A 23,396-nucleotide genomic window follows, 5' to 3' on the forward strand; every position below is an offset into this window, starting at 1 on the left:
TATTCTATTTTTATGCATTTTTACCATCATGATCTAATACTAATATAATAGAATAATAGCATTGCACATGCCTCCCGCTGGTAAACTCCACAAATGATACAACTGTCCACCAGAAAGAATGAGATGAATGACTGAGCATAGAAATAATGAATTTACCATCACTCACAAAACCATAATATGAAACCGTCATGCCAAAGTGAATAACACCACTCTGTATCCACTCAACAGCAAAAACATCTGTCGCTGTAAGGCCACCCTGTAAAAAATAATAATTAAAACAGAGTACATTTGTGAACAACGATAATAACACAGTAAGTTCACATGAGAACTGCTACTTTAGGATCAAATATCGTGATGGAAAGATATGAAGCTGTATAAGATTAGGAAGAAATGCTGCTCAAGAACCACATAAAACTCACAAGAAGGTTATCATCTCAAGGAAGCATTGCTTGAACAAAAGTGCTAAACCATTAACAATGCACAAATTCAGGAACTTCCAATATTACATGCATGTAGATGCTCAGCACAAAACTTCTGATCGTGATACTGGAGCATAGAAAACGACTGTGAAAAGAACTAAAAGTTAACAATCGGAAAATGCTAATGGTTCTTGTAAAAATATTTGAAAGCATGACAAGAATGATAAGAAAACATCCAGGAACATGTTGTTTATCCTCAAACTGGATTAAAATTAATCTGAATCAGTTAACAACAAACAGTACAGATATCCAAAAATGCTAATATTGATGGTGAAAACATTTTGTAGAAAATTTGAAGTAGAGTAAGAAACTCAGGAACTTCCAATATTACATGCATGTAGATGTTCAGCACAAAACTTTTGATCTTGAGATATATTGAAACATAGAAAATGGTCGTGAAAAGAACTACAGTTAACAATAGGAAACTGCTAATGGTTCTAGTAAAAATATTGAAAAGCATGACAAGAATGATAAGGAAACATCCCAAAACATGTTGTTTATATTCAAACTGGATTAAAACAAATTTCTGAATCAGTTGACAAACAGTACAGATATCTAGAAATGCTAATATTGATGGTGGCAACATTTGATAGAAAATTAAACTGAACAGGCGTCAAATTAACTACTGTTATGTCCTTGAAATTTTAGTAATTTATATGTTGTAAGACCAAATAATGCCATTTCATTTAGGAAACATGTTCAAGTCTCTTCCCGAAAAAGTATCTTACAAATTGAGCATCCACTATTGAAAAAACAGCAAATAACCCATGTCCAGTAGTTATGCTGCTATGATCGTTCAACTCCTTAATTTAAAACATGAATCAAGTGCAATCATGCATGAACGTCGAAGTGTTTGTGTGTACGCATGCAACCATCTCAATAATGTTGCAAATTGCTCATGCAATGACCATGAATCTAATGTCCTTTCAATCTTATAGTATGAGTAAGGAGGAGACAATTTTTGTTAGAATTTGTTTTACGAATTGCCGAGAAATTTCTACAATAACTTCAGGATTTTGACAACTAGATTGCTAGATGCGTATGAGGTCCTAAATCTCAAGTCATTCAAAAACTGGAAGTGGAACTACATTTACATCCTCATAAGTGTTGGCAAAGATGCAGAGATAGAATCAAATGGACATCAAATCCTTGTCAGATGCTCGAGAAGCAGGATGAAAAATCACAAAAAAAAAAAAAACTGATGTTGTAGCTGTGCCGCAGCCATATATAATAAGGTTTCACTCGGATATATAGCATGGGGTGATACCTCTCTCTAGGATCATTTCCAGAGCATTATTGCTCTTGCTTCACATTCAGAAGCTCTGATCCAGGATTGCTACAATCAACTGCAATGGTTATAGACATAGGAAAAAAAGATACAATTGACTACATGCATATAAATATATTACAACCCGAAGCATTAGGTTATAAAATTACAAATAATAATCATAACAATAATGTATTTCTATAATACATACCGTTACAAATTAGAACCTAACTTATACAAAGAGATATCAATGCATAATAGACCGGACTTGTTAAGACCAAACCAGCGTGGGCACCAGTCCATGTGACCAGCAGGTCTAGGACAATTCACCAGTTGGACAGGTCAAACAATTAAAAAATAAAAAATAGGAAAAATTCAAAGAAAATGAAAAAAACAGGAAAATATGAGAAATTAAGAAAAGTATAAAAAAATCACAAAAACAATTGAAAAATATTAGAAATAATTCATAAATTCATGTCCAATAACCCATCAAACAATACAAAAGAAACACTATAAAGTAAATATTGAACTATTGAGGGAAAAAGGACATAACTCATAACATAAATCGATAAACAAAAACCGACAGCTCCCAAGATGATACTATAAGCAAATTTGTGAACCAAAATCAACAAGATGACACTCACTTAAAACATATTAGAAGATACAATCCATTGCATTATTTTGAAAAAAAAAAAAGGCTAAAAAAATATTTTCCTGCAAAAACCCTAAAATCTATTCCTGGACCAGCCAGTTCACTGGTCCTACAACAGTTTGTTTGGTACGGCTACTCAAGGGGGCTAGCCGGTTTGGCATCGGTTCACCAGTCTACCAGTTGAACCAGTTGTCCAAATCCAGTTTTAAAAACCCTATAATAGACAGACATAATGTTGCAAATTATGAAAATAATATATATCATATACACACATATGATATAGATCATAGATTAAAAAAATAGCCCACACAGGGCCAAGGCAGATACCTAGGCACCCAGGGGACCCTAGACCGCCTTGCCTAGGCATGGGTAGGTATGTATGAGCACCAATTCCAACTCCTGCCCAGGCAGGCTAGGTGAGCACCCAGAAATTGGACCTTTCTTGGCATGAAAAAAATTGCTTGTGAGGACATCTTTGGTCCTTTTGACCCATGAGAAAGGGGAAAAAAGGAGTTTGGGAGTATCCTAAACTCCTCAAAGTGCAAAAACTCAACCCTAAACCCTGAAAACGCACAACATTGTTTGTTTTGGTAAATTTTTTCAAATCAAGAACAAATTGTAAAGTTTGAAGAATCTTCCCCGAGCTTACCCTATCTTATTGTACGAATTATTAACTATGAATGAAGTATGGACTATGCCACTATGGAATTATGGACACCGATACAACATTGACTTGTTTATGTTTTTCACTATTTCAGTCACTAAAAGAATCAAAATTTTGATTGATTTGAAGTTTTGAATATGTTTCAACATTCATACGTAGATACTGGCATAAAAAAGTTAGTTAGGATACATATAAGAGAGAGGTTTGTATCAGGTGTCAACCTTATACTATTGAAGTACGGTGCACCTCAAAACGATGCCAAAAATGCAGTTTCGGTGACGCAAAGCCTTGTGATGCTATGAAAGTCTATTATTGCCCCCAATTATGAAATTTAAAGGTCCAAAACTACTGACAATCAAGCAGATCCCTAAATGCTTGAAAATCTTGAAAATGGACAGTCCAGATAATGTGTAAGAAGATTAACTATTTTTAAGACTAGAAATCCCCTTTTTTCATGTCTATGAATCTCGAGGTGGAGATGATCGATTTGAGGGTTTTCCAGCATGGGAAGAACCTTCTCTAGTGGGTTACTCATATAGTATAAGGTTGACACCTTATATAAACTTTTTCCTACATATAAATACAAGAGAAAACATAAAATTAACACAAATACCTGCATAGCTTTTGGACAGCACATATAGTTCATACTTTTGAAAATTTGTCACCTCAGTTTGCCTGAGGTTCTGGAAGCCCTAGGGCAGGCCGGGCGCCTAGGGGCTGCCTAGTGTTTTCTTAAAAACCTTGATATGGATACATAATAGATGTGTATGCCGAAGGATATGCATGTAAACACATGCGCATACATGCAACAGAAACATACCAGCCATCCTACATTCCCATGGAAATATATATGGGAACAACTGCCAACTGTCAACAGCCAAAGGGAAAGGACTGAGACCCCTCGAAGCACTAGCACCAGTAAGCCAGCAGGTCTACCAGCTGTGTGCTGAGAAACAAAGCTCTTGTTGCAGGCAGTGATTTAAATTTGGTGCACCTCAATGCCAAGGCATTGGCTTCAGGCAGGCAAGGTCCTAGGTGTTCAACTGAGGTGGGGCCCTACAAAAGGCACCAACCTTTGGGGCCAAGATGCTTACGAGGCACCTGTCTAGGCCCTTGGCTAGCCTTATGGGCCAAGGCTGGGGGGGTGCCCCCTTAGAGGGAGGAAACAGGTTTTCGGGGGTATTCTACCCCCACAACCCCCTTTTCATTTATTTTGAGAGAAAAACCAAATCAAAAACAAGTTTTTAAGAATTTTTGAAAATTGGCAAAATTTCGGTTTCTTCCTATTTCTTGCAAAATCTAAAGGCATAAAGTATGGCAGAAGAGGTGTTTCGGCAACTTTGAATGGGTTTTGAAATTTTAGTATATTTCGATTTTGGATCTAGGGTTCGGTGATATTTTTCAATATTGGGTTTGGATTTGTTTGTTCTTCATTTTTGGTGTTTGTTTTTTTCTTTCAAGTTTGGATTGTTATTTATTGCCAAATTACAAGATTGGGTTTCGGTTGAATTTGTTAACATTTTGTCAAGATTGAGTTAGGTTTTGTATTTTTTCTAGTTTATTGCCCCCTCTCAATTTTTATAAAAAACAAAGCACCTTAAAATAGGTCTTTTTTATTATTTATTACATGAGACAATGTGGATCAGGAATCCAAAGCAACCCCCTACCCCATTCCCCCCCCCCCCCCCCCTCCCCCCCCCCCTTCCCCACCCAAAAGAAAGAAAAAGGCAACAACACTATTGAGACCCTGACCAACCCCTCCCCCTCTCTCCTCTGCCTTCTTTTGGCACCTGAATCATAGGGTACCTGTCTAGGTGGGCAAGGCGCAACCTACGTGGTCACCTCCGCATTGTTAAACACTAGTTGCAAGAATTGTAAGGCCTTTCGATACTGTAAGAGGTTCTGCTACTGCTAATTGGGGACGACATTGACTACAACAATGCCAAATTGTGAAACATGAGGCAAGATTGACATAGTGTATGGTGAATTCTTTCTCATCTCTAGATACAACTTCTCAAAGGGTTATTAAGAGACACCAAAACTTTGTCTTACACTGTTGGATGACAAGACACAAAAACATGGAGTTCTTTTTTATTTTTGGTTAAATCCTTTGGATTATATATATATATATATATATATATATATATATATATGGAAAAGTCTTCCTAACACCTATAGTAGAAAATGAATAGTGATTTCACCTACCCACATCACCGTCCAAGTTTCATCATGCTGTCACGATTGTCCGATAGTGTTTTATTTTTCATTTTTTTTCATAAATCGGAATGACCTGAAATTTCGAGGGTATGTATATCTTCCTAAGACGCATCTAGTAAAAATATAAAAAATTAAAACCGTGAGCACCATGTTCCTTCCATCTTCATTATCATCATCATAGCCTTTTCCCAATTAATGGGGGTCAGCTACACGAATCCCGGTCCACCATTCTGCTCTATTAAAGGCTATATCCTCAGTGAGGCTATAAGTCCCCATATATTTCCGAACTACTGTCAACCACGTCCTTTTGAGCCTACCCTTTGCCATTTTAAGTCGTTCCACTCGAACTAACTCGCACCTCCTAACAGGTGTTGTACTTGGTCGGTGCCACACATGGCTGGTGCACCTAAGTCTACTCGCTCTCATCTTATCGCCTATTGGTGCCACAACTAAATTCTTCCAAATAGATTCATTTCAAATTTTATCCCTTCTTCTCTTGCCACTCATCCACCTCAATATCCTCATCTTCGCTACACTCATTCGATGGGTATAGTTTTTTTTGTCCATCGAACATTCAGTCCCATAGAACAAGCTGGTCTCACCATTGTCCTATAAAACTTACCCTTCCACTTCATTGGTATGCGGCAATCACATAAAATTCCAGTTGCACATCTCCACTTCTCCCACCCAGCTCTAATTTTGTGTGCGACATCTTCCTCAATCTCTCTATTTTCCTGAATTATCAACCCAAGATATCGAACGTGCAAACTTTTTTGTATTTCCTGGTCGCCAATCTTAACTACTTCTTCGCCTCTACTCCTATTATTACTAAACTTGCATTCCATATACTCTGTCTTAGTCCGACTAATTTTAAAACCTTTGGATTCTAGAGCATCCCTCCAAAGTCCTACCTTGATGTTGATGTAATTTCGGATCTCATCAATCAAAATTGTCACCTGCGAACAACATGCACCACGGTACCTACCATGTTCCTTCCATATGCACCAATTAATAGCAATGAAATAAACCTCCATAAGATATGGCCTCTTCATGTGGGAAATGGCAATTTCCAACCCCTAAGTGCTAATCAAGAGATGCTAGTAGTTCGCTACAGGCTTAGGAGAAAGTGCCTTATACTCTTTGTAAAAACCATGGAAAGTCTTGAAGAGCAAATTATTAGACGTGCAAAATATTCAAGTGTCAAGAACCTACAGTACACTGGATCCAAGTCCATGTTCTCAATCTTGGAACAAAATAGCCTCAGGTCCATGTTCTCAATCTTGGAACAAAATAGCCTCAGGTCCATGTTCTTAATCTTGGAACAAAATAGCCTCACCCATTACTGGCTACTAATTTTAAGCCTAGATAAAACTGAAGTAAAAAAACCAGTCCATGCAGACTAGATGATCCCCACATAGTCATTCAGCAGCCAGTACGAACTACACAGTGCTAGTATGACCTGGCATTGAGAGGGAAAATAGCATAATGATGAAAGGGATGCAGCGAGATAATCAAATTTTAAAGAAAGGAGCATCAAAAGCCAAACAAGTATAAGGCTCTCCTGCCTTCTACATCAATAGTAAACGGAACTACCACTGTACATTAAAAACAAGTAACAGCCACCATGCATGATACACTATTATGACGAACATATTGGTAAAACACTGTCCAGAATGTATAATACATATTTCATTACCTTCACAATTGCTATTGCAGCAGACACAGGATCTCTAACTCCCAAAACGGTCCAAACAAGTGAGTTATCTGATCCAGCAGGAATAATACCAATTGGAATTGAAATACCTTCTTTTTGGTCACGTCTACCAAGTAAACCATTAAGAACCTACAATACCAGATAAATAAAGTGAACTTGTCATTCAAAGAAACTATCTCGTTTGTGCAAGCAGATTGCATCTCATTTACATCATAATATCAACAGAATAATAAACACAAACATATAGTAACTGAGTTTAAGATTAAATTCCAATTCAGGAATATTCAAGTCCATCATAAACAACACCATTGGTGTTATTGTTTGCTAAACAAAATATATATTCACAAAATTGACTATGAAGGTGCTATCAAATGAAAGCATAGAAAAAAATATTTTGCACCTGAGTCTCCAGTCATCATTCTATACAATAATAAACTATGCCCTCACAAATAAATAAATAAATAAGGAATTGTAGTGCTATGGAAAACTTTGACTGAGTAACCTTAGTCTAAATGTTTTGTTCTAGTTTCAGCCTTTTCTTTTGATGGGCCTTCCCTCTGCCTCTATCCAGAATCTGTTTCTTGGGATCGTTGAGAGTTAGCTAACCATAAGTCACACATTAATTAGTATGATAATTAAGATATTAATTAACATTCAAAAATTAAAACTCTCATTAATTCATCATTATCATCATCATCCAAACCTTATCCCAACTATTTGGGGTTGGCTACCTGCATCATAACATATGAAATAATTAGAAGTACTGAGAGCCATGAATGCCCAGGGAAAGGGGGACCACCTTACCAGTTTCCAAACGGTAAGGGAAATGGATAATAGCATTCAAGTTTAGTGCCTTCACATGGATAGAATTGAGGGATAAGGTCTTGATCAGCTTGTTGACCAGATGGGCTTGTAACTGAGAACTAGTCTAGTTTCCCCTTGAACTGAATTTCGGAAAAAACCAATCAGAACAAGGATCATCTGGTCAGAATGGACATGTTTAATGGGAGTTGGCATCTGGTTTATAGTTACCAGAATTGTCCACCATAGGTAACAATTCCTGTTCGGAATCATGATTCCTCATTTCTATAAAGGAATCGTCACGGATCCCATTTCCTAGAAGTTAGGAATCACGATTCCACATTTTTTTAATCTCATTCAATTGTCTTTTGAATCTAGATTCCACCTCAACAAATTTTTCCATTCATAGGTGCATTAGACCATGATCCAACCAATACGATACCTCGCTTCCAATTTTTAGGAATAGCAATCAGAGATATTTGGAATCCAAATCCACTGCATCGAAATTATTACCAAAATTTAAGGAATGCTTGGAATTTTTAAACATTATTTGAATTTTTTTGTTATTTAAAATTAATAGTTGTTAATATTCAATGGCTATCTAAAACAGTATGGTTGTTGACTACTCTACTTTACATCATTCCTAAATTTTGAGAACTTGTAATAAATGTCTTATTTGTAAATATACATTGTTAAAAAAAAAACTAATTTTATTTCATTATTCAATCTAAAAACTATATGAAAATATTTAGTTAAGGGTAACTGACCTTGTTTCCAATACTTGTGATAAAGGGCAATCAATACTTTGACTTCAATGTTAGTGGAGGGTTGTCAAAGACATCGATTCCAATAATAAGGGAGCCCTGGGCAAGTGTACTCAATTTATGAAGTCCAATACTAACGTATTCAATTTATGGAGTCCAATACTAAGGAATTCTTGCTTATAAAAAATCTAAAACCTTAAATCATTAGCCTTTTGGAACTCCTTTCTTGATAATTTCTGGTCTGATTCCAAGTGATTTGGAGTGCGATCCAGTAAGTTAGGAATCTTGAATCCCAAGTTGATGGGACATTGGGACCACAATACCAACAAGGTAGGACTCTCAATTCCTATTGGATTATAGCGCCATTCCCAAATGCTAGGATCACACTTCATGTGATATACATTGTATGGATAACGATTCCAGTAATAGGAATCACCTGACCACCCACAATTCCGTGATTTCAATTCTTAAAATGATTCAGAATTATAGGCATTTCCAACAACTATAATTTAGTCAAATTGGACTGATTTAGTGAGAAATAGCTGGTTCTTACGCATGTCCTAGTTTCCTAGGTCATTTTCAGCTATCAAAATAGTAATCTTCAAAATCTCCTGGGCACTCGAAGAAATAATTTCAGTCTGAACACAACCGGTCCCAAACCCCCACCCCGCCCCACCCCCTCCAAAAATAAAAAAAAAGGAAAAGAAGAAAAACCAAGAAAAGCATTTTCTTTTTTTGGTTTTTGGGGTGGAGGAGCTTTAACAAAGGTTCCAAGCACCACTCTTTAAGAAAGAGATGCCATTTCTTATTTTTGAAATCCTCTTAGTTTTTCAAATATTTTAGTTTTAGAAAAAGTTTATATAAGGTCGCAACCTTATACTATAGAAGTAAGGAGCACCACAAAAATCCTATAAGAAAGAGTGTTCCGAAGTTAATTGATCATCTCAACCTCGAGATGTATTGATATAAAGAAAAAAGAAAAGAAGGGAATTTCAAGTCCTAAGATTATCATCATCATCAGAGCTTTTTACCAATTATTTGGGGTCGGCTAGGGTTTATGGAAAGTGTTGGTAAAGTTTTACATTGGCTACCTACCTAACGCAATCCATCTCCTTTACCTGGACTTGGGACAAGTTAAGAGAAAGTTTAAGGTCCTCACCCTTCTTAAACCAATCCTAAAAATAATACATCTTGAAACTAATTATCTAGACCATCTATTTTCAAGATTTTCAGGTGTTTATAGACTTGCTCGATCTGCACCACTTTTGGAATTCTAAATTTCATAATTAGAGTTGAACATGGATTTTCAAAGCCATCATAAAGTTTCCTACAACAAAACTCCATCTTCCGGTGAAATTTAGAGGAGCGCCTTACTTGTACAGTATAAGGTGGGCACTTTATACAAAGCTCACCCTTTAGTTATTGTTAATCACCATTCATTTTTCAGTGTGAGTCAATGTTTCAAAAAAAAACCGCCCAGCACCTAGGCGATCCAGAAGGCTTGAGTGCCTCCCCAAGACTAGGTGGCCAAATTAGACGGTCAGCCCTTGGGTGGCCGCATAGGGCCAACACCCCGCCCAGGGTCGAAAATGCCCCTTGTTGAGTTTTGGGTTTTTTTGAAAAAAAAAAGTTTTTAAAGGTGGGTTTTAGTTTTTATTCGACACCTAAACGCATTAGAGCCCATTTTAGAAAGAGAGAAACATCAAAAAAACTAGAATTTGTGATTTTCATTAGATCAAAGGATTTCTCAAAGTTACGAGAAATGGATCCAAACATCACCCACTGGTATTAGATTTAGTTTTGGAGTTTTCTTAGGCCTATTAGAGCGTGTTTTTAAACATTTTTGCACAAGAAAACATCTCAGAGGTGGAAGTTTGGAGATCGAGCAATCAATGTACAAAATTTTATTTTTTAGATTGCTTGTAGTATTTTGAGATGTCTTCTTCAGGATCTAGTTGAAGTAGTGATCCAGGTTGGAAATATAGATATAACTCGAATCCTTTAGATAAAAATTGCATAAGATGCAATTATTGTAAACATCTTGCCGGTATTAAGGGAAATGTTGCCCCTTGTATAAATATCCCTGAACCTATGACAGAGGACATTAACCAATATATGAGTTCAGTAAAACACAAACAGAAATAAAATCCTTGGCATTTGGATAAGTCTATGTTTGGTTCTGCCAAAAGAGGTGATCCGGGTTGGAAGTATGGTTATAATGCGAAACCAAACGATAAAAATTGTATAATACAGATTATGGACTATCTAAATTCTCCTCATTCATGAAAATATGGATTATGGATTATGTGTTATACAACATATTAGACACTTAGACTGTAGACATTTTTCTTTCTATTGGGCCGCCCAGGTTCTGGGCGTTCGCCTAGGCACTGAGTGTACGCCTAGGCACTGGGTGGCCTAAAACCCCCGACCGCCTAGCATTTTTTGAAACACTGGTGTGAGTTATCACTATTGTAGTGTTACACTCACGCATTAAAACCATTCTATATAAACTCCACTCTAGTGAGTACATGCAAGTGAGGAGGATTCGTAAGCCCTAGTCAAGATCTTGAGAGTAGTCTAGTAGTCTTGGAACAAAATTTCCCAAAAACAAAGGATTCAAAGTTGGGACTTAATTATCCTAGTCCTTGGTACTAAAGCAATCAGTAAGAAAGTTTCTGATGCTTTCTTGTGAGACTTCGTTGAACATTGAAAATTCCTCTCATCTAACATAGACTCCACAAGGAAGAGGTTCAGTAGGATTTACTCATTTACATAGAACAATAGAGCTCGTATGGGGAGAACAAGGTCAAATGAGTGGAGCCCAATGAGAATCCTGAGCAATATTACCAGCCAGATTCACAGAAATTTGAGTTAACCACCTAGTACCTAGAAGAACTACGATGTTCTAATAATTTTCAAGAATTTTCAGAACAAATGACCAACTTGTGTAATTTTTTATGTCGTTCTCCTTTATATGAAAAACTTTTCCTTACACAGGTGAGTATTATTAAAAACAACTTTCGATTAAATAGGCATTAAATTTTTCCAATGTTTGGAAGCATCTATCAATAGAATTTTCAGGAAGGTCACTTAATCCATCTCCAGCCAACATTGACCTAAACAGTTCACTAAAAGCGAAATAATCGCAATAAGGAAGAAATTCCATAACACCTTAATTCCCAACCTAGAAGGATAATCATAAAGCATACAAGGTGCATAACAAGTTCAAGTACAACATTCAAATGGTAAGATGTCGAAATTTTGATTTGAGAACATTGAGCTCATAACAGATGAAGAGAAGGTCTAACCTCATTCACAATTCCATCACCCCCGACACATATAATTCCTGTCAGAAAAGTGCAATTATGAAGAACAAAAAAGTCAAGCCATGTATAATGAATGGAAATGATGTGATGTCCTCCCAGATTGCATAAATTGGTGCTTCCCCAACTTTGAAAACCATTTTTGAGGCCTGTGAGGGGCCATAGAAGTTCCAAATTAACATCCTTCACTCCAAAAACAGTCTCATCCAATAAAAAAGAAAAAGAATTTGGTCCATAAAGATGCTTTAAATGCACCATAGTGCTAAAATAAGAGATTTGAATGTCCATATGGATGAATGGCAGATCTAGGGGACCTAAAAGCTTCTATGGTAATCCAGTTAAATATTATTTGGATGAGAATAAACTAGAAAATGTTTGAAGTGTTTTTAGGTCCCTCACATACCTCAAATGGTTTTTGAGGAAGGGGGAGCAACAATGGCTATACTCTCAGGAGAGCAGACCATTACTCCATAGAGAAACACTAAACCAAAGGGGGAATGAATGAGAACTACCATCAGGAAATTTACTGAAATCGGCAGTAGATGCCAGAGTTTGTGCATGACCTGCTGATTGGGTTTCAACCACTTCCATCCTGAAACCTGCAAGCTGCCATTGACAATGGAACAGGACGTCAATACTATCTCTTGAGCAATGATGCACAAAAACACAGACAAATCAGCAAATATTGAAATCCTGTTCAAGTTTACCACATCAGGAAAAGGTTCAGTGCTTTCTGATGCAAAACTTGACATGCATCTGTCAGTAGAAATGTCATTTTACTGCAAAAATTAACATTTGGCAGTGCTATTCAAAAACTTCGTCTATATATTCTGTGTTGTTTCATAATAATTAGATTCATATACTTCATCAAAAAAAAAAAAAGATTCATATTAATTTTTCATCCCAAAAATCTGACAGGACGATGCCATTTGGTGCAGGTAGTGAGCATCACATAAATGAAAAAGAACAAGGATGCTCAATCAACATTGATGGATTAGGCAGCATATATAGTACAACTTTGGAGATCTGTGTAGGGCAAAATGCTCAATCAATATTGATGGATTAGGCAGCATATATAGTACAACTTTGGAGATCAGTGTAGGGTAAATTAGCAACCATGTGTATGCAGAACATAGAAGCAGTAAGAAAAACTTGAAAACACCAAAGAAGGAAATTTTATTTCACATATCAAGCACTTGCCAAAGTTCCCCACAATACAAGTCTACCAGTGGATGTGTAATTTATAAAGTGATAGCAGAACAGTAACTACAAAACTAAATAATGAAACCATTAAATTCAATTCACTACTTAATGGGGGAAGGTATCAGTTACAAAATTATGAAAGCGAAGATGCTTCCCTCCTGCAATTTATCGTTCCATTAAAAATTTTCTTTTTTTTTATAATTAACTCTTATTAACAAGGAAATAAGTATTAGAAGACATATATCCGAATCAAAAAACTGCGACAGGGAAAAGAGCCATGAAACTCAAACTCTCACTACTGACTCCTGCTATGGCTAGGCCTTCAACATGTATTAAGAAATTTCTACATTAAAAGCATTGCTTATTGTTGCTTTCTGTAATCAATAATTTTAAATTTTAATTCATTCTGAAATTCAAGAGAAGACCCCCAGGCACAATTTATCCCACCAGCCATATCCATACATATGAGAGGAACCATTGTTCTACCCTCTTAGAGAAACAAAAGGCTACAACAGCCCATACTTCTTAATTCTCCCCCCACCCCCCACACCCCAACCCCCCCCTCCTTGCAAGGACCTTATTCTGCCTTAATTACATCCAAAACTTGCTCTCATCATAATCATCTGGGCCAACCCCATCCAGAAATCACTCCAGTTATCCTTATCAATTTGCATTAAATGTAGAAAGAATCAAAAGACACATCCCAACATACGGATAACATCCAATTTAGAAGCCGTTACAAAATAGCCAGCATGCCAACAGAAGCTCACATTGTGCACTATAGATTCTAACAAACCAAGTGTTCTAGTGAAACCCACATTTTTCCTGTTTTCTGGGGACAATAAAAGTTTGCAAACAAAGTAACACCATGTTATATTGTCATCCTATGTTACACAGTGACAGTGACCAATACACATCAGAATAGTTCATGAAATAAGTAATTGAGATCACGAAAATAAGTAGAACATCAACCATTTGTTGCTGATGTGATTGTAAGAGTAAGCTTATATGAGAGGATGGGCTTTTGGGAGAGGTCAAGGAGGTGAATTGTAGCATGCATTACTAGCCATGGTTCTTAGTGATGATTAGATAGCTTTTTGTGAGGCTTCATTGGGTGTTCTAGGGGACCTGGACATGAAGACCATTTATCTCTCATCATTTTTACAATTGTGGCCAGGCCCTTAGTCACCTGCTGAATAAGGCAGTTAGTTCCCATATGACACAAAGATGTGGTGTTACACCAGCTGGCCCTTCATCTTCCATTTCCAATTTGCAGAATGTATGAAATAGAGCTACTCTGCTTAACTATGAAATGACCACTGGAATTTTTGTATGGACTAGTACAAAAATGACCAGTCGGGTCATCACAGCCTTCTCCATATGTAGTATGCACACAACCTCTGTCACCCTTCTTTCTCAGAGGAGGAGACGCAACTGAGAATCTGCCTCCGTCACACAAATGTACCTTAAGATCAGGAAATGGCCAAGGCCAGCACAACAACGTCTAAACATAAAACCTTCACAAGAATTTCATAAATGCTCCAACTGGGCTAATGGAATGGCAATCCCCTACCCTCGGCATTAAGAACTTTGGTATATGAGCCACAAATGTAGCATTCATCCATCTGTCAATAAGGATTTCTAACTAAGAATATCCAATACATTTGCCTGCCCCCATTTCTTTTTCTTGTCTTTATATTTCTGTACAACTCAGTACACCTTGATCTATGTACATCTCGAATGAAAATTCATTTGTAAGAAAGAGTACATGATGTAGCAATCATTTCTCTGGCAACCTTTGAAATTTTGTATGATTGACTATTGAAGTCATTTAAATAGCTATGTATTCTAATCAAGTATGGCTCAGTAATTGAGAGGTCTCTACTGAAATAATTACACTCATTTCATAGTTGTTAAAAGGGCAGCTAACCCAAATAATACAAATTTCTTCAAAGAAATCACACTCCTAACTTCTTAAGAGACATCAGAACTCAATTATTTGCAGTGATTTGAAATGATATGGAGGATACAAGATCAAGCCAGCTTTTACGTTCATTTTTCAGCATAATGGTGGCAAGGAGAGATCAGTTAGTACTATACCTGAAATTGATTTCTGATAATCAAATAATGAGCAAATTGGATGTAAAAGCATAGGGAAAGACATACTAGGGAGCAACCCCTAGCAGTTGCAACCCCTGGCAGTCAAGTCCAAGGAATTGCTACCATTCATCAGGATCGTTGTTAAAACAAGACTTAACCAGGAGAAGGAAATATTTTAATAGAGTTCCCATATCTATCAAAACCTTACCACAAAGTGTACAACATCAAGAGTAAAATTACTGCTTGGTGCTCCTTAATAACTTTATGCATGGTTTGATACTTGAAATTTTGGATGGAAAATCTAATGGTAGAACAGAAAAAAGCATATGAGACACACATAATACAACTGACCTTGAATATTGGTTCCACCTCGTGGCGAAAAACTTTACTGGAACGGCCACGCCCAGACCGTGGATTTAGTATCACAAGAACTGTTGGTGGGGTTTTGCATTTTATAGGTTGCTCAAGTGGAAAATCGCTCCCAATTATGTTCGATCCATGCCTCTTGGAAGCCATTAAGGGATGTGGTGAACAATTAACAAAGCACTGTTGATTTGCAAATTGGGCAACCCAACTAAGGGCTTCATCTGGATTAGAAGCCAAAAATCGGTAGTCTTTCCGAATTCTTTGAGGCTTCATAATGCATGCAAGAACACATGGTATCCTTTTCAAGGGATACGAATGCACGGTGAAATGTCTCACTCCATCACTATAAGAGACCTGCCAAAGATAGTGACATGAAATACATTATCGTCATTAACCCAATCAAAAATTAATGAAGCACAAGAACAGCATGAAGAATGCAATGGAACTCACAGAAATTACATCCGCAAGATACAACGTGTGAGACCCCCAGACCAACGCTTTGCTTGTAAGTGTTGCATCAACCCCATCTTTTTTGGTGCCTTCCTCTGAAGTTTGGACATCAGCAGTTGAACAGGAAGATTTCTTGTCAAGAATGAGTTTTCCAGAAAACACCACATCACCTAATAAGTCAGATTTTTCGTCCCCTATGTCAATCCTATGCTCTTGGACCTTAAGATTTTCAGGTTCTTCATTTACTATGTTTGCCTCAATCGATTTTGAAGACTTCACCCTGCCACGTCTTTCTGGAAACACAGTTGGGGATGAATGCCCAACTGCCAATTGAGGAGATCTACTACCCGAATGACGAGACTTATGAGACAACACTCTCAAGGGATTGACATTTTTGGAGAGAGACCCAGTCTTCTGCATCTCTGCCTAATAGAAAAGACTTCCAAAACAGATCAAAATCACGAGAAGACTCAGATGTATTTTTACAAGAATTGCCGTGAAGATGGATAATAAATGAGGAATCTAGCATAATCATTACCCACCCTGCAAAACAAAAAACTTACAACCATCATATTTTAACACTAAATGGTGTGAGCATAAGTCTCTTTTTTTTTTTGTAAGCATAAAATTTTGTAAACGCAAATTAACAGGTAATATTGTTAAAGAAAATTGTCGCACATAGAACTAGAGTTGGGTTGGCACATAGGAGATATGTTCCGGAGTTTTATATGATCGTCACATACTAATGAAACGAAAGGGAAAGTTCTATACGACGGCTATAAGACCAGCCATGCTTTATAGGACAGATGTGGGGCAATTAAGAAACAACATATCCATAGAATGAGTGTAGATGAGATGAGGATGTTAAGATGGTTGACTGGCAAGATAAGAAAGAATATAATTCGAAATGAATACATCCAGAGAAACTTAAGGGTAGCTCCAATGGACAATAAGATGAGGGAAAGTAAACTTAGGTGGGCTGGCCATGTCCAACATTGGCCTAAAACAACACCAGTTAAGAGGGGAATTTGGTTCAAGTGGAAGGCTCTTAAAGGTTAAGGGGAAGGCCTAAAAGGAACGGATGGAAGTAGTGAGAAGAGATATGGTGACTTATAGTGTGATTGAGGGTATCGCCCTTGATAGAGTGGAATGGCGGAACATGATTTGTGTAACTGACCCCAAATAGTTGAGATAAGGCTCGAATGATCATGATTGCTAAGTAGTTGGAAGAGGCAAGCACAAAAATGTGAACAAGAGAATAAAGACAACCATTGTGATTATGTGGAGAGCCATTGTACTAGACAATCAGTGGAGACCACAAACAATGACAGCAGAAATCCATATTGTTATGGTTGAAGATTGGGTTTAAAGACCCAGAATCAGGTTTTGGATCAGCCCTCCACTATATCAATCCAAGTCAGCAGATCCCATCTAGATCAACGCATTCTCCAGGGTCAAAAATATTAAACTATTGAAAAAATAATAATAGTAAAATTTTCAATTCAAGGAACCACCTGATTCAACAGATCCCAGTAGGGCAATCGCAATTTGAATTGCCTAAGTCTTTGATAGAATTAGGCGACCGATTACTGATTTTGTAAGGGTATTGACATGGGTACCTACCAATTCCAACCTGGACCAACGATTCTCAATTGGATCTAATTTTTCAAAACCCTGTTTAAACTGTGGGACCTTCATACTAATTTCTCCAAAAGAATGGTCAGCAAAGAAGAAACGGAAAATTAGTATCTTGTAATGCAATGAAGGGTGGAATACATGTAGAGGCTTGACACTGCTTTTCAGTATGGTTGAACGGAGCTTTTCATACTAAAGAATGATTTTAGATTTGCGGTTTCTATTCACAATAAACTTCAATTTAATATAAACCCCTTAATGCATATTTAAACCCTATTTTTCAAGTGCATGCCATTGTAATCCTGAATCTGTGAAAAGGAATTTTTTTTAAATTATTATTACTGATTTAATTATCTTTGATGTTTTACTTTTTCTTTTTTCAGCATAAGAAAAAATTAGAACTGACTTTTATTGATTCTAATAAAATAATAAGTACGCAAATATTACTTTCAGTACAAGAAAAATAAGAACACCAAATGGAATAATAAATAAGAACAATACATAATATAATGATTTTGATGAAAATAAAATTTGATAAAATTAAAATTTTATTATTTTTTAAGACTTTACACTATTCTTTCATCCACCACAGAGATTGTATATTTAGTTTTTTTATTTTCCCAAATCTATGCTAGTTCTTTCTCATATTTGTTTTGATCTCTCCAATGCTAATACTTGATTGCATTAAGATGCTTAACTCCATTCTTCTACATTTGCTGGTCTCTCTAACTGATAATGGGTACTGATTATCAAGTGCATGCCATTGTAATCCTGAATCTGTGGAAAGGAATTTTTTTTAAATTATTATTACTGATTTAATTATCTTTGATGTTTTACTTTTTCTTTTTTCAGCATAAGAAAAAATTAGAACTGACTTTTATTGATTCTAATAAAATAATAAGTACGCAAATATTACTTTCAGTACAAGAAAAATAAGAACACAAAATGGAATAATAAATAAGAACAATACATAATATAATGATTTTGATGAAAATAAATTTGATAAAATTAAAATTTTATTATTTTTTAAGACTTTACACTATTCTTTCATCCACCACAGAGATTGTATAGTTAGTTTTTTTATTTTCCCAAATCTATGCTAGTTCTTTCTCATATTTGTTTTGATCTCTCCAATGCTAATACTTGGTTGCATTAAGATGCTTAACTCCATTCTTCTACATTTGCTGGTCTCTCTAACTGATAATGGGTACTGATTATGATCATTTTCATCAATCCATGCATTGTTTTGGTCTTGGAAATTTGATAAGTTCAAGTATTTTCGTATGACAAAATATTATATTACTCATTAGATTGGATGAGACAGTCCCAAACATGCTCTACAATTTTATATTTTTATACTGAATATATGCTGTCTCTGCACCCCTGATAATGGGGCATTGATTTTGTTCATTTTCATTATTCTATGCATTATTTTGGTCAATCCCATAGATCCAAGAATTTTTTTTATATTAAATTTTTAGATTATGTATGAGATTGGATGATACATTCAAACAGTAGCTCAAGTTTCAAGACGAGGGTATCCCCCCATCGTTTTTGCTATCATAGTCTATACTCAACATGAATTTAGTATTCAAATAGAGTAGAGTTTTATTCAGGTACATGACACCTATCCAAAGAGAATAACCTGCCCTCACCTAAAGATCATACGCATACTAATTCATGGCCTTAATCACGAGTTGGCTCAAGGCGAACCTAGTAATCAAATCAAATGGGCTAAGTTTTGAATTTATTGTAGTTATGATAAAAACTAGTCAACTTCTACATACCATGCGATGCCATTTATACACGAGTGTATCTTTCAAAACTTGCTCAGTTCCTTCCAACTTCTCCTGCAGGTTACAAATAGGCCCCTCAATTGTACCTTGACAACGACCACAGTTGGGGGGCCTTCATTCCTTCACTCAAAATCCATCGAAAACTTCAGCAGATTTTAATCAGAATCTTAGGCATTCTAACGAATTTTACAAAGGAAATAAGGAGACCGAGCACACATTATAAGAGAGAAGAAGAAGAATTACGTAATCATGCCTCTATGTTTACAAAAGAGTGCACTATTATGGATGGGCTCTTACCAAGAACATCTAATTAAGTCGAATACGATATGATGGAAAACTTCAACCATTTTTTAGTGATGTGAAGCGATTAGTCTACCATGATGGGCTATGATTTTAAAATAGCATTTGTTGAACAAATATCAACCTCTCGTTGATTAATTGTTCAATGAACAGTTAAAGTTAGCTAATATCCATATTCCCAGTTTCCATTTCCAAATTCCCGAATTTACTCAAACTCCAGGAATCCATACCAGTTCTCAAGCAAGGGAGAGAGATTTGTTGATTCGATATCTCCAAAAACTCCAGTTTCTAAGATACAAGATTTTCGGACCCAATTGTCAAACATTCTATGGGTCATGACAAAATACGCATATCAATGAACAGTTAAAACTAGCTAATATCCATATTCCCAAGATTCCAAATTCCCAAATTTACTCAATATTTTCAGACCCCAATGTCAAACATTCTATGGGTCATGACCCAATATGCATACTAATTTCAGAATTTTGGAAAGTGACCTCCGTAACTCTAATAGAAACCTCTGCAGAATTCACCATCATTCCAATTTCCAAGATGGTAAATAGGGATGATTTCAAAGTTCACCCTTCGTCCTTAGGGGTGAGAATGGATTGAGTTGGGTCAAGGTCAGGCCTGACTTGGACTCAACAAGGTGAGAGCTCAGACCAGATCAATTGGACCCAAAACAAACCAGAGGGGTCAGGTGAGTGTAGGTCAATATATATATATATATATATATAGGAAATGATATCATGTCACCATGCCATTATAATATAATAAATCCACACTTCTAGAAAACCATGTTTATGGTATTTGTATGACCCAAAATTTTGCACATACACTCTCTTCATCTCAATAATCAATCTCAAAAAAAAAATTTAATTTTCACCCTTACATGGTCAAAATGAGTCCCCTCCAACAATGAATCTAGACCGTCCATTTGGTGAATTTCAAGATCTAGGTATCAATTTTTTCTTTTTCAATGATGTTACTCTAATGATAATAAAGTTATCTAAAACATTTAGAAAGAAAAAAGTTCCTTCTAAGGCCTAGATCTAAGTATCTCACTAAAATGGATGGCCTATGTTAATTGGGCTAAAAAATACTTTCTAGGTTGTGTTTTCAAATTTTTCTTTTTTTGTGATTGTTCATTAGAATGAAAAGAATGTATATTTTTAAATTTGGGTCAAACAAATGGCCCTAACATGATTTTTGAAGATTGTTTCATTATATTACTGTACAACCATCGCGCACACACACACACACACACACACACACACACACACACACACATATATATATATATATATATATATATATATATATATATATATATATATATATATATATATATATATATATATATAGAAAAGATCATGTCAGCCCATGGGCCGATTAAATAGTGTAAGCTCAACAGCCTAGATTGAATTTGGGCTGATCAAGCACACACACACACACACACACACACACACATACAAAAAGATATATAGGGAATAGAGCATGTCAGCCCATGAGCCGATTAAATAGTGTAAGCCCCACGGCCTAGATTGAATTTGGGCTGATCTAACAGTCATAACTGCATTTCGTAATTGAATTTTAATCTGTTTTTAAAAATCCAAATCATATGAGATTTGGGACGTCCATTCTTCTCATCAAGGCGCACCTAATCAAAGTATTGAAAACATAATTAGTAAAAATAAATTGACCCAAATACCCTTAAAAGTTTTAGGGGTATTTTCATCTGTTTAATTTTTGTGAATTATGTTTTTGATAGTTTTATTAGATTCGCCTATTTTTTTAATATTAGACGTGCCAAATTTCAAATGATTTGGATTTGTAGAAAAAAATTAATATCCAAATACAAAATGAAATCGTGACCATTGGATCGGACCAGATTCAATTTGGGCCATTAGGCGTTTTACTGTAGTTGTCAGCTAGCGAGCTAATCTCAGACTCTCCTATACATATATTATAATATATATATATATATATATATCATCATCATCATTTTAGCCTTTTCCCAATTAATCGGGATAGGCTACATGAATCCCGGTTCTCCATTCTACTCTAGTAAAGGCCATATCCTCAGTGAGGCCATAAGTCCCCATATCTTTTCCGACTACTTCCAACGATGTCCTTTTGGGCATACGCCTTGTACTTTTCAGTCCTTCCACTTTAACTAACTCACACCTCCTAATAGGTGTTGTACTTGGTTGGCGCTACATATGGCCAACCCACCACCTAAGTCTACTATCTCTCATTTTGTCGCTTATTGGTGACACACCTAAATTCTCTCAAATAGATTCATTTCGAATTCTATGCTTCTTGTCTTACCACTCATCCATCCCAACATCCTCATCTCCGCTACACTCACTCTATGGGTATATTGTTTATTGTCCGCCTAACATTCTGTCCCATAGAGCAAAGTCGGTCTCACCATTGTCCTATAGAACTTGCCCTTCAGCCTCATTAGTATGCGGAGGTCACATAAAATTCCAATTGCACATCTCCACTTCGCCCACCCAGCTCTAATTCTGTATGCAACATCTTCCTCGATCTCTCCATTTTCCTAGATTCTCGACTCAAGATATTGAAAGTGGGGTCTTTTTTGTACTTTCTGGCCATCAATCTTGACTACTTCCTCGACTCTACTCCTATAGTCCTATTATTACTAAACTTGCACTCCATATACTCTATCTTAGTCTGATTAATTTTAAAAACCTTTGGATTCTAGAGCATCCCTCCAAAGTTCTTTGTGTTGACACCGTTTCAGGCAGTGTTCGTAAAATCGAACCGGAACGGTTAACCGGACATGGCCAGAAGCGGTTTAACCGGCCTAACCAGTAAAGCAGCCGATTCAACTGTTCTAACCAGGCAAGTCCCAGGTGCCAAAAAATTGTTGAAAAAAATAAAAAACATGCAAAAAAATTCTACTAAAATATGAAAAACATATAAAGAATGATTAAAACAAAACCCATTCAAATGAAGTTGAAAATTAATGAAAAATAGATTTTAAAAGTGAGTATTAATGACCAAAATAATTTTTAATATTTGCCATAATGTAAAAAATATTAAAAGATGTATTATGAATCAAATTCCTTATTTTTTGGGATTTTATAGACATTTTTTTGAATTTTTATTTTTAAAATACTGAGTTATCACCAAAACCGCTCGAAACCGGAACTGGCAAGGGGCCGGTTCCGATCTAACCGGGAGATTACCGGTTAGATCGGGAAGTCTTTCAAACAATGGTTTCAGGTCTCATCAATCAAAACCATGTCATCTGCAAACAATATGCACCACGGTACCTCATCTTGTAAGTAATCAGTTAAGTCGTCTATAATTAAGACAAAGAGGTATGAGCTCAATGCAAACATTTGATGTAGACCTATTATCACTGAAAACCTATAATCACTAAAAGCTCGCTCATCTCTCCACTAGTTGTTCGTACACTACTTAGCACTCCATTGTACATATCTCTCACCAAGTTGATGAAGTGTCTAGGGACGCCTTTCTTTTCCAACACCCGCCAAATTAAATATCGAGGTACTCTATCATAAGCTTTGTATAGATCAATAAAGACCATGTGGAGGTCTTCTCCCTTCGCCCTAAACTTCTCAATCAGTTGCCTAAGTACAAAAATAGCCTCAACTTTTGACCTTCCT

At 36.2% G+C, this 23,396-nt stretch overlaps 1 protein-coding gene across 6 annotated transcripts in view; it reads right to left on the minus strand.

The window, feature by feature from the left end:
- The window catches only part of LCBK1 (long-chain base (LCB) kinase 1), a 56,470-nt gene that overhangs the window by 9,548 nt on the left and 23,526 nt on the right, over window positions 1-23,396 (minus strand). The window contains exons 2-8 of one of the 6 annotated variants that reach the window (XM_020671760.2): window positions 19,426-19,554; window positions 16,004-16,546; window positions 15,539-15,907; window positions 12,397-12,490; window positions 11,870-11,907; window positions 6,976-7,122; window positions 157-256 (exon numbers count right to left, since the gene is read on the minus strand). In XM_020671760.2, the coding sequence (XP_020527419.1) occupies window positions 157-256; window positions 6,976-7,122; window positions 11,870-11,907; window positions 12,397-12,490; window positions 15,539-15,907; window positions 16,004-16,423 (1,168 nt within the window). In that variant the 5' untranslated portion in view covers window positions 16,424-16,546; window positions 19,426-19,554. Of the gene's footprint in view, window positions 1-156; window positions 257-1,746; window positions 1,766-6,975; window positions 7,123-11,869; window positions 11,908-12,396; window positions 12,491-12,591; window positions 12,664-15,538; window positions 15,908-16,003; window positions 16,547-19,425; window positions 19,578-23,396 lie in introns of those variants that run through there. The other 5 variants (XM_088845891.1, XM_088845892.1, XM_020671759.2 and 2 more) reach the window with 5 other exon arrangements.

Source organism: Amborella trichopoda, chromosome 9 (genome assembly GCF_054954075.1).
Source record: "Amborella trichopoda isolate Santa Cruz 75 chromosome 9, AtrichopodaSantaCruz75HAP2 v2.0, whole genome shotgun sequence".
NCBI classification, from domain to species: Eukaryota; Viridiplantae; Streptophyta; class Magnoliopsida; order Amborellales; family Amborellaceae; genus Amborella; species Amborella trichopoda.